Here is an 11,858-nt window from a genome sequence, read left to right on the forward strand (position 1 = left end):
GCGGGGGGGCGCGGGGGCCGCAGGGGCGCGGGCCGGAGTCTCCGCGGGGCGGGGGCCGCGTGCCCGCGGGTGAAGGGCTCGGCGCGCCGGGGCCGCGGGGAGGTGGGGCGCCCGGGGTGCGGTGCGCGAGGCCTGCGGGCTGCGAGCCGGCCCCACGTCGCTGGGGTATTCGTTCGCCACAGGAAGACACTGAGGCACGGAGAGGCTGACGTCACGCCAGAAGTAAGCGACAGCGGCCCAGCTGGGGTCAGAACCTGGGCAGCCGGACTCAGGGCCCCGGCACCCAGCGGTGCGCCCTGCAGTGACCCAGGTGTGGGTATGACCGCCCCAGTCACGCACGTGTATGGGCCGTCCTCAGTAACCCGGGGGTGTGCGTCACCCTCCTCTGTGTCCCAGGTGCGTTGGGGGGGGGCGGCGGCAGGGGTTATATTTGCAGGACAGAGTCCTAGGATACCCGGTGACTCAGCAGCCCTGGCCTCGCCCTGCGGGGAAAGTTTAGAGATGATCAGGAATGGATGCGAAGGATCTCGGAGGGGACGGTTCCTTTGGTGGGGACTGGTAGCTTCTTTAGCCTTTGAAAGAGAAAGCAGGGAGACTTTGAGAGGTTGCAGAGTGACCTGTGTCTGGGCCCAGAGTCAGGTAAGGGCGCCCTGCCCGGGTCTATGGCAGAGGGAAGGCAGTACGTGCTTAGCTTTGGCCTCTGTGGCTACGGGAAGGTGGTCCAGGGGGCTTGCTCTTTGGATTTTTCAAGAAGAGTCAGAAATCAGATGTATGTGAAATCTGGTTTTCAAATACTGGCAACACTTCAGTCATTAAAAGTCTGTGGGCTAATCTGACAGTGCTGGTGGGGTCCACCTGTGACCTTTGCACCAGGGCCTACAGAGACAAGGTTTACTAGGGCCAGGCCACACAGTGGAATTTTATAAATTCCAACAGAGAAGTAGAAAGTGCTGAAGATGGCAGGTGAGCAAGATCATTCTGACTCCTTAGGAGGCTCCGCTTTTCTAATTTTTTTTTTTTTTAAACAGGGTGCCTGGAGGTCTGCTAGCTTTGAACCCTTCCTCTCCCTGCTCTCTCGCAATCTGGTCCACCTCAGAGAGCCGGGCTGCAGTCTCAGGGATGGGCTCCTCTCCCACCTTCCCCAGAACCTTGCTGTCATCAGCAGACCAGCCCGGTGCTTGCAGGAAAACAGGCCTTCAAATGGGTATTTGCCTTCCCTGTGGCTGGCAGATGGCTTTCTGTGACCAGAGCCCGTGTTGTGGACAAATCTGATTCTGAAATAGGTGTGATGTGGGGAGGGAAGGCCCCATTCCCACCCTCTGAGGTCTGTCCCCATCAGAGTATTCTTCCTCCCTCCTCCCTCCTTACTGGCTTCCTTGTTGCTTACAGACAAAGGGAAGCTTGGAGCGGGAAGAGGAACAGGACTGGCTTCCTTCCGCAATCTGGCAAGCCCAGAGAGGTCAGGAGGCTGGGCTTTTTAGCAGGGAGTCAGGAGATGGGGTGACAAACCTTCCACAAGAGTCTATTGATGCTCTAACATCTAAAATGATTCTCACAGGGAAATTAAACCAGCTTTGTCTTGGATTGAGGCAGCCCCAGTGTTACCTCTTCCTGTGGTGCGGAGCTGCTGACCCCCGCCGGTGATGGGCCACGTCCTCCCCTGCCCTCCCACACACCGGGACACCTCCTGGCCCTCCAGGTGGGCAGAGCCCTGGGCTCCTGCCTTGTGCTGGTCTGTCTGGGCTGAGTGGAGGTTGGGAGTAGCCCTTGCACGATGATGCCTTATTAGCCCCTGTGGGTTTATAAGAAGTCATTCAGAGCAGGTGGGAAGCTAGGTTTTTGATGGATACTCTAGTATGAAGTGGCTGTTTCCTGCCTCCTTTCCATGCATTTTCTTGCTGTGCAGAAAGTGTTTCCAGAGTGCGGGTCCATAATCCTGCAGAAACCCTTTTTAGGAGTGGTGTCTGGGCAGAGTTCCCCGGCCAGGAAGCCAGCCTTGCAGACCATGCTTGGGGTCTTCACATGCCTGGAAATGGGAAGCTCACTGCAGCCTCCAGAGGGGCCTTCCCAGGACTGAGCTTCGTCTCCCTTTTTCCCGGCATAACTGACAGATGGAAAGCTGGATATAAACCAGATAGAAACTATGCGATGATTAGATGTTTTACAGGAGGAATATTAGGTTTTTGAGCTAAGGTTTTACCTTAGGTTTTACCATGATAGTAATTCCTTTGGTTATCAGTATTTAAAATAAATTAGTTTTTGAAATAAAACTCATTTTGTTTGCATAGCTTCACAGGACCGTGGCTGTGAATCAAGTCACACCCTCCATCCCCTCGTTTCTCAGTGACTTCTGCCATGTACAGTTCCTGTGCTGTTCTAATGCTGTTTTATTATTGTGACCTGTGTGTGTGGACAAGTCATGACCCTCACGTGGGCTCTCATCCACGGTGGATGAGGCGGCATGGACTCCATCTACAAGGGGTTGCCGGTAGTGAGCAAAGGGGCAGGAAGCTCGGAGGTATATTGGCAGGTCCAGGACACATGGAGCCAGAGCGGGGGCAGGCACACCTGACTTCTTCTCCAGTCCCTTGAGCACCCCTGTGGGGCCTGCCCCCCCATTGCCTCTACACCCCACTTGGTCAAACGGACACATTTGGGGATGCTTGTTTGCACTTTCTGAACTCGAGGATTAAGTAGCCGATGTCAGATGTCTGGGTCATGCTCTCTTAGAGTCTTGCTGTCCAAAGTGGGCTTAGAGACCAGCTGGAGGCTTGTTCCAAATGCAGAATCTCAGCCCACACATAACATATAACAAGGTCGGGAGTGATTCTGTGCGCTTATGGAGAATTGCTGAGCTCAGAACATTGTAGGGGCCAGAGCACAGGACACTTCTTACCTCTCCTGGGATGGCAGAGAAGTTCTGAACCCTGACTGTGGTGATCCAGCAGACCCACAGACTCATTCTAGGGGCTCAAAATTCTCTCCCAGGATTGGGAGGATGATTTTACATGAGAGGCTGGTTCTGGATTAACCTTGGGTCAAAAAAGAGATATAGCCAAGAGTTATTGAGCAACAGGGTGTGCCCCAAACTTTGTCAAGTTCCTATAGGGACTGCTTGCATAAAAAGGGGAGTGATGGAAAGGAAGTGCCCTTCGAGCCTTGGGTCCAGGTGAAGCCAGAAGGAGAAGCACCAGCTCGTGGCCACTTTGATTTTACTTCTGGGCCCTGCCAGGTGGCCCGTCAGTGTTGTGGGTCCCCATTCCCACGGACCCTGGGGCAGAACCCACCCTGTCCTTGCCCTGCCTACCTGCCAGTTTCCCACCAGTGTGGCAAACAGTTTCCTCACCGCAGAGAATTGTTCTAAGGTCATTATTCCAAAAGTCCATCTGTCTGTCTCTCCAAACATATGCAAACCCCTAGAATTCTTTGGTTTATTTCATTCTCTGGTTGTTTCATCTTACTGGTCATCCTTAGGGTCATCCTGTCCCTGCCTTTAATATCCCCAATGCAGAACTGGATGGGCTTTAGGCGTGGTGGCTTGTAGAAAAGCCAGTGGTGTGTCTCAGTAACAGAATGTTCATTTAGAGCCATCGTGTCTGAGGGCCGCAGTGTTCCAGACTCACACCAGGTACTTTGCATCCATTCTACTCAGACCTTTCCAGAATCCAGCTTGTAGGTGGCTTATAGCCCTTTTACTGGTGAGGAATCTGACGCGCTGCTCAGGGTCCCAGGGCCGGCGGGCGTGGTCACGGAGTCCAGTACTTACCCCTTCTCTGGCTTGGCAGGAGCTCCGTTGCCCTGTCACACAACTGGAGGCTGGGGCTTTCTGCCCTCCGCCAGGCTCTGTGCCCTGGGGATGCCTGAGACAGCAGGAAGGCTGCTGACGCAAGAGAGGGCACGCTCGCCTCACTTGTGATGATCCACTGCAGCTTGTGGCTGGGCTTGCTCCGTAATCTGTCATAAATCAGAAGTTAAGCAGAGGGTGAGGGAGACCCTTCATCCATTCTGCTGATTCTGTTTGCTTATTACCTAAATGCTACCCGGCTTCGTCTGTGACAAGGAACCTCTCACACGGCTGGGTGCTCCCTGTTCTGGCTACAGCAGAGCTCCTGTGCTCTCCATGACGACTCATCCTTGAAACTCTAGCAAGAGTAACATTTGTCTGCAAATGCTCTGATGCTCATTAACACTCTCCCTTCGAAATGCTTCCTTTGAGGCTCGCCAAGATGCCCATCGTGGTGGAAGACATCATGAAGCTGCTGTGCTCCATCTCTGGGGAGAGGAAAATGAAGGCGGCCGTCAAGCACTCTGGGAAGGGCGCCCTGGTCACAGGGGCTGTGGCCTTCATGGGTGGTCTGGTCGGAGGCCCACCCGGACTAGCTGTTGGTAAGTCAAGCGCTTCACAGGGACAGCCAGCCTTGGGGCTGTTGTTGAAAAGGCCTTTGAGACCGCAGAGACCTCATAGAAATCTCTGTCGTGTGGGAGATGTTCGTTGAGTTGAGGTTGCTTCTGTGACTGGATCTTTGTGTCCCTAATTCATCCTGTTGAAAACACAGGCTTCGGAGTGTGAAGGTCTCAGAAATGCAGGGCATTCTTGCAAATGGCATCTGTGTCAGCAGCCCTGGAGGGCGCCTCTCCCCTCAGGGATGTGTCCTAGCGTCTGAGGATACCAGGGTGTCCTGGGTCCCTTGGATGGGCTCCTTGCCCCGTCCCCATTACATGTCCCTGCAGAAGGGAACCAGGGAGGAAGCTGTATTTGCTGAGCACCTCCTAGGAGCAGATGCTGTCTGGCCATTTTACATGAGCTCATTCAGAGAGACTCCCCATTCTGACAGCCAACAGTCTAATGCAGAAAAAGCAACAAATATCCTAGAGGGGTCCCATCCCTGCCCCCCCGCTTTTCCTACCTGCTTCTCCTTGAGAGCCAGTTTCTGGCAATGAATGGAGGTTTGGCTGATTTTCCCATCATTCCTTGGAGCTAGGATGGGGTTGCTTCCTCGGGCTTAGGAGCAAGAAGGATTCTCGCGTGGCCTGAACCGTGGGCCAGGGCAGCATCAGAGAGCAGGCTGCTGTGTGGGCCTGACTTGAGGGGGGGCTGGATCACGCCTCCCGTGAGGTGCCTCAGATGGACCCTGCAGCACGGGAGTGGCAGAGGCCTGGACTGCCGCGTTGGGCTCAGCGGACGCATCGCTGAATGCCTGCTCTGAGCCGGGCAGCCTGTGCTGGGGACGAGGGAGAGCTCACGGTACGGCATGCAGTCCTCCCACGAGTACAGGCTGGAGAGGTGACTGCTGTCTGGCCAGGCTGGCTTCTGTCTCCGGCCCCCCAGCATGGCTTCCTGCCCTGTTCTGCCCTTCTGTGGCAGGGCTGGCATTCAGGGACATTTCATGACGCCGAGATCACGCTGGGGAGTAAATCAGAGTGTGGGTGGCCCCAGACTTTCCACCCGTACATTTCCCTTTCCAGCCTGTGAATTAGTGAGTCCGGACTTCAGCTTCTCACCATCCAAGAAGCAGCCAGTGAGGGAGGAGACATGGCCATTGCCTCCTTCCTCAGTGACATTCAGTATCTTTGCCCCCCGCCCCCATCTGATGTGCTCAGGGGAGGGCTTGCTGGGATCATTCATCATGTGGCTGTTCCCAGGTGCCGTGGTGGGAGCATATATCTTATTCGGATGGTGTCAAAGCTGGTAGAGAACAGGATGTCTGCCAGGAGAACCCGGGGGATTCGCTACTTGCAGCCCCTAGTCGTGGGCGGGAGCATCATTTTACCCAGAAAACCAAGGAAATTTCCCTTCTCCAAAGAGTTAGTAATTTGCTGGTCGATATTCCTGGCGACTTTTTGCATTAAGTGCTGCTCTAAATCAAATATTGATGTTCTCATAAAGGTTTAGTGCAGATGAGTGCAACTCTTGTTGGTTCTAAGCGCTTCACGGGTGTCACGGGGAAAAGTTCAATAAAACTTGTAAATGACTGGTTTTCCCTCCCCGAATCCTCCCTTCTTTTGGAGCAGAGCGGAAGGCTGTCCAGGGGCAGGGTTCAGCCTCCAGGGCCCCATGCTGGCCGAGGCTCAGCCCCAGGGGAGCTGGGTGCTTCCTGATGCCTCCACATTTGGCTTCCTGAGAGGGTTGCAGGTTTTACTGCCTGTTGGCAGGGTCCAGCCCACAACCGGCTTCTCTCTGGCCCGGGCTGTATTCTCTCGGAGAAACCTTTTATTTTGGAATAATAGTAGAATTACAGACAAGTTGGCAAGACCGCGCAGAGAACTCCCATATATCCCTCACCAGCTTCCGTTCCCCCAACGTTACCATCTTGTGTTACCATGGTGCACTTGGCAAAAGTAAGAAACCAACACTGATGCATCACTATTAATGGATCTCCAGACTTTATTTGTACTTTGCCAGTTTTTGCATTAAGATCTTTTCCTGTCCCAGAATGCAGCTCAAGATATCACAGTGCATTTAATTCTCAGGTCTCCTTAGTCTCCGCAGGTCTGTGACAGTTGCTCAGACTGCTGCTTTCATGGCCTGGGTAGTTTTGAGGAGGACTGGGCAGGTATTTGTAGAATGCCTCCCTGTTTGGGTCGGCCTGAGGGCTTTCTGCTGCTTAGCCCGGGGTTACCGACCTTTGGAAAGCATAGTGCTGACGGAGGTGGGACGCCTGTCTCATAGCTCCATTTCAGGGGCATGTGACATCCACAGGCCTCCCTGGCAATGTCCACCTTGATCACCTGGTTAAGGTGGTATTTGCCAGGTTTGTCCACTGTGAAGTTAGTGTCTCTCCTTTCCATGCTGTGCTCTTTCAGAGAGAGTCACTGTGTTGAGCTGGGCTGCATCTATTAATAGCTGATCATCGATATTTAAAAATCATGGGACTTTTTCAGGATACCCATCTGGCATTCTGTGTGGTAGCAATGGGCTGGCGAGGGGTAGCCACCGCCCCTTAGGCAGGGACCCAGCTCTCCGTCACCTACAGGCTCGCTCAGCCCTATTCCTTCCTCTCAGCTACCTGCCTGGCCCCTGAAGGCACCTGAGTTTGAGACCCCTGCCCCAAGGCACCTTCCTGTAGCAGACCTGCATCCCACCTGATCAGACAGAACTTTCCATTGACATAAGGGCTTTTAGTCCCAACATCATGAACCTTAGATTTGATCATAAATTTATACTTAAAAATAATGGTTATGCCCTTTTGGGGTCACAGGAAGAGAAATAATTGAATAGCTAGCATCATACAACTCTGGAGGGCTGGCATGAAAAACAGTTGCTTCCAGAGTAAAGGTCTCCTTCTCTGTCCCCAGGGTCCTTTAACCATGGGATTTCCCTGGAAATTTCCAAAGTTCAGGGGCAAAGAGCATATTATAGAGAAAACTCAGCCCCAGCACTGAGATGATTCTCCTTGAAAAAGCACTTGCTTCTCAGCTCTCTCCTTTACGATGAGAGAGTTTTGTGGGAAGCAGGAAACCTGCAGGCCCTGGAGAAGATTATTGTTAGCAGAGCTGTGAGGTGGGAGATGCTTCGTGCTGCATCTGTGAGTGCACAGCTTGGGGAAGGGCACTTTGGGGTGTCAATTATCTGAGCCAAATGGATTGAAGACCCCATAAACCCTTGCCCCCCACACCGTGGGGTGGAGCGGGCATGAAGGCGAGCCTGTTCTGGCCCGCGCGTGAATGTGGCCACTCGTCATGCGGGCCGATGTGCTCTTAGCAAGAGCACTGATTGAACCAACTAATTGAACCTTCCTTATTTTCTAGGGGGGGCTGTCGGGGGTCTACTAGGTGCATGGATGACAAGCGGACAATTTAAGCCGATTCCTCAGATCATAATGGAGCTGCCGCCCGCTGAGCAGCAAAAGCTCTTTAATGAAGCCACCGCCATCCTCAGGCACGTGGACTGGACGGACGCCGTGCAGCTGACCACGCTGGTCATGGGCAGCGAGGCCCTGAAGCAGCAGCTGCTGGCCATGCTGGTGAACTACGTCACCAAGGAGCTCCGGGCCGAAGTTCAGTATGATGACTAGGTCGCTCCTCCTGGGAAGTGCGGGTCTCATTTAGATGATTCTCGGGACTCACAGGAGGGGACAGGGGAGTTGGGGAAGCCGCACATCATCAGTGTGTTACCTTAAATGGAGTGAAATCTGCTGGAGAGGCTACTACTATGCTGTATCATGTTCTGGAAATTATTTATGAAGATGCTGTGTTTTGTGACAACCCTTTCACTGGGAGCCTGGTAGACAGCGAAACCCTGCCTGCCCCAGACATGGGTGACAGCTTCCTGAATCCACTGTCACTCATATGGGAGCGTAGCAGGAGGCCCTCGTGTTCCGTCTCCTCGCCTGTGAAGATGAGCCCTGTCCGAAGCACCCGTTACAGGACTGGTTCCTTCCCTGGGGCCCAGGGTCTCAGGACCTGAGAGCTGGCCTGTGCTGGAATTCACCTTTCCCTCCTGTGCCCCTTCCCTGACCAGTGACTCTGAGTGGCCCCACACAGGGTCAGTCGCCTGTTGAGCGAAGCCACAAACATCCAGGCCCCCAGCCCTTCTCTATGTAGCACACCTGGGCTCTCACCCTCCCAGGGGCTTCCTCTCCCCATTGGACAAGTTGTGGTACTTCTTGAGTTTTGCTTTTAAAATTAAATACTTCCAGCCAAGAGTATTGCTTTTTCTGACGTGGTAGGATCTAAGCAATGTGTCCACCCTGAATTTCCCCTAATACCATATTCACTTTGCTCTCAGAACTGTTACTTGACTAGGTGTCATCAAATTGCAGTAAATGTTTTCTGAACAGGGCTTTTCTCACAGATTTTATGTAAAAGCATCTCTCACACCCAGGGTCGTACACGCAGAGCACAAGGGAACGTTCTGGATTTGTGGCTTTAAAGAATGACAGACGCCTCCCAAGTCCAGTGCCTGAGACCTAACTGCCCGGGTTTTCCTGCTTTGGCTCCTCTGTGCTTCCAGTATGCGCACACTGCCCGAGCCTCCGCAGGCCCCCAGGTCCTGGGCCAGGCAGCAGCTTGGGGCTCTCTCTAACGGGGAAACGGCACAGGCCACCCTGGGGGTATGGAAGGAGGCACTCCTGCGGAGGAGAGTTGGTATTCTGACATCTCTGTGTGTGTAAGGAAAACTTCAGGATGAATTAGAACCCATGCTGATTTAGGCCAGGGCAGGGACTTCAGTGGACATCAGGGCAGGACCTCTGAACTAGGACCCCGTGTCCCCTGGGTCTGGGACAGTTGGGCCCAACACACAAGCAATGAATGGGTGAGGCTTCCCCCACCTCCCCAATCACTTTCTTTGAGAACTCACGGACATGGGATCCTAGTTCAGAGGTCCTGCCCTGATGTCCACTGAAGCCCCTCCCCTGGCCTGCCTGCCTTTATTCCTGGGAAAAACCCTGACCCAACTCCTGACCAGTGTCCGGTCAGATGGAGCAGGCCTTGCTGAGTGAAGTCAGCCTGGACTAGCTGGGTTCTGGGGTCACTGTGATAGGCGATGGGCCTGAGAGGGCAGGCCAGACCTCAAGTCCTGTCTCCCCCAGGAGGTGAAAGCACTTTGCTGGCTTTTCCCTCAGGCTCTCCTCTCGGCTCCTGTGATTTTAGGATTCTTATTTCTGTGTCTCCTTGGCAAAAATTTTCATTTATATATATATATATTTTTTTTTTTTTTTTAAAGATTTTTTATTTATTTATTTGACAGAGAGAGACATAGCGAGAGCAGGAACACAAGCAGGGGGAGAGGGAGAAGCAGGCTTCCCGCCGAGCAGGGAGCCCGATGTGGGACTCGATCCCAGGACCCTGGGATCATGACCTGAGCTGAAGGCAGACGCTTAACGACTGAGCCATCCAGGCGCCCCTCATTTATTTATTTTTTAATAGATAATTCCAGCCTGGTACTTAAAAGACTTAGAAGACTCTAGACAGTACAATGGAAAAGCAAGGCTTCCTCCACCATGAACTCCTGCCCCAGGCCCCTCCCCAGAGGCAGCCACTGTACCAATTTCTTGTGCATTCCTTACGTCAGTTTTTAAATAGTCTTTGAAAACCATTCACTTCCTTTTATTTGTCAGTGTTTATGGATGAAAGCTTAGAAGAATCCAGCAAAGGATAATGAAATCGCTACAAATTTTACCACCCAGAAAATCACTCTTAATACATTTGATACATTTCTTGCAAACCTTTTTTAATGCTATGTATGCACATTTCCAAAATATTTCCATTCTTACTGTTTAGACCTCTTTGATGCTTTTACCAATTAACATTAAATAACATTTGTGTTTAATTTAAAATTCCTTGTAAATATGTGTATATATGTGTAAATATGTGTAATCATACTTAGCCTTATCCCTGGTGTGGTTTTCATTGCCCCAGTGAACAGTTTGTGTTAACATTCTGTTCATATTTTAGACTATGACAGATAGTATTTTGGATAGATACCTCAAAGTGAAATTGCTGGATTAAAATGTATGCAATATTTTTTAAGGTTTTATATTCAGTCAGAATTCCCTCTAGACAGTAAGTGTCGATATCACTCTCCCTGCAACCGTGTTTGGGGGTACACATCTCACTGCATCCTCACCAAGAAATAGGATGATAGCATCTTAAACCTTTGTTGATTTGATGGGTGATTACCGACATCTTGTGTTGATTAGTTTTTCTTTGCTAGTGGGGGTGACAAGGCCGGGTCTGCTCCTGGTGGCCATCTTCCCCGGTGGTGTTGAAAGCCCCCCGGACCCCCGTGGCTGATTCCCAGCAGAGGGTGAGGGGGCCCTGACCTGAGCAGAGGGCTAGCTGTGGGCTGGCCCCCTGTGGCTGGCAGGGCAGTGGCTGGCTGGGCAGTGGCAGCGGGGTGGCCAGGAAACAGCAGGGGGCTGCCAGCAGGGCAAGGGGGCAAGCTGAGGAGGAAGCGTTGGTGGGGAGACCCAATAATTATAAAAAGAAACCATCTGTTCTGGGCCGGTTATTAACCTGCTTTGGGTGTTGACATGACAGCGCCAAGCAAGATTTTTCACAGGCAGATGGTGTATTTTTAGCTAGAATGAACTTTTTTATTTTTCTGTTTTTTTCAGATGTCTGGCTTGGAAGTAAACACGACTGGGGTGTGTTGCAATGCGGGGTTTGTCAGGGCAGGGGCTCCAGGTTTGGAAGGAAGCGATACTCCCCCCATTAGTTATTGAGAGGTGCCATCTAGTGGGCAAGTAGGCACATCCTCTCTCTTTTTCCTCCCTGCCTTCCTGGGTCACCTGCCAGGCCAGGATGTGGCTCCACCAGAAAGCCCTTTTATGAGTTCCCCAGAGGACAGGGACTGGGATCTTCCTGAGGTTTTAATAAGCCATGAACAGAACATCAGCCATGTCTCCTGCAACCTTTTTTACAGATAAACCAGAATGTGTCTCAATCCTGAACAATCAACATATGGCAATTAAGAAATGCCAGGATTCGTCTACACCACACAGGGAAGGGGGACCGTCTGATGTGTTTTCTGTTTGTTGGAGGAGATAAATGGCTTCTTGGACCACTGTGATAACAGTGGGTCAGGAGGTGAAGCTCGGGCCTGGCCTGCTGACTTGCAGCCTTGGAAGGCTGTGGGTACCCCAAATGCTGACAAGCAGAGGGATCCGAAAAGTGTTTCTCTAAACTATCGAGATGGTGGCTGTTTCTTTAATTTGTGTGAGTTTTAAGGGAAGGACTTTACTCGTTTTCATCTGCAATTGAGCAAATGCCAGGATAATACCCAGGCAGTATCTGTTACCTAACAATTAATTGGTAAAAATAAACAAAAATGCTCAAACCCGTAACCGGTAGGGGCATAGGAAGACAACGCACACACGGAGCACGCGCACGCACACACGGAGCACGCGCACGCA

General features: G+C 52.2%; 1 protein-coding gene across 12 annotated transcripts in view; it reads left to right on the forward strand.

The window, feature by feature from the left end:
• Positions 1-8,645, forward strand: part of CUNH19orf12 (chromosome unknown C19orf12 homolog) — a 9,122-nt gene extending 477 nt beyond the window's left edge. The window contains exons 1-5 of one of the 12 annotated variants that reach the window (XM_035023543.1): positions 1,112-1,283; positions 1,390-1,459; positions 1,559-1,699; positions 4,217-4,386; positions 7,750-8,645. In XM_035023543.1, the coding sequence (XP_034879434.1) occupies positions 1,644-1,699; positions 4,217-4,386; positions 7,750-8,015 (492 nt within the window). In that variant the 5' untranslated portion in view covers positions 1,112-1,283; positions 1,390-1,459; positions 1,559-1,643 and the 3' untranslated portion in view covers positions 8,016-8,645. The other 11 variants (XM_035023545.1, XM_035023552.1, XM_035023553.1 and 8 more) reach the window with 11 other exon arrangements.
• Positions 8,646-11,858: the final 3,213 nt, after the last annotated feature.

The sequence above is a fragment of the Mirounga leonina genome, unplaced genomic scaffold, assembly GCF_011800145.1.
Source record: "Mirounga leonina isolate KUSES-001 unplaced genomic scaffold, KU_Mleo_1.0 Mir_177, whole genome shotgun sequence".
Classification (NCBI taxonomy): Eukaryota; Metazoa; Chordata; class Mammalia; order Carnivora; family Phocidae; genus Mirounga; species Mirounga leonina.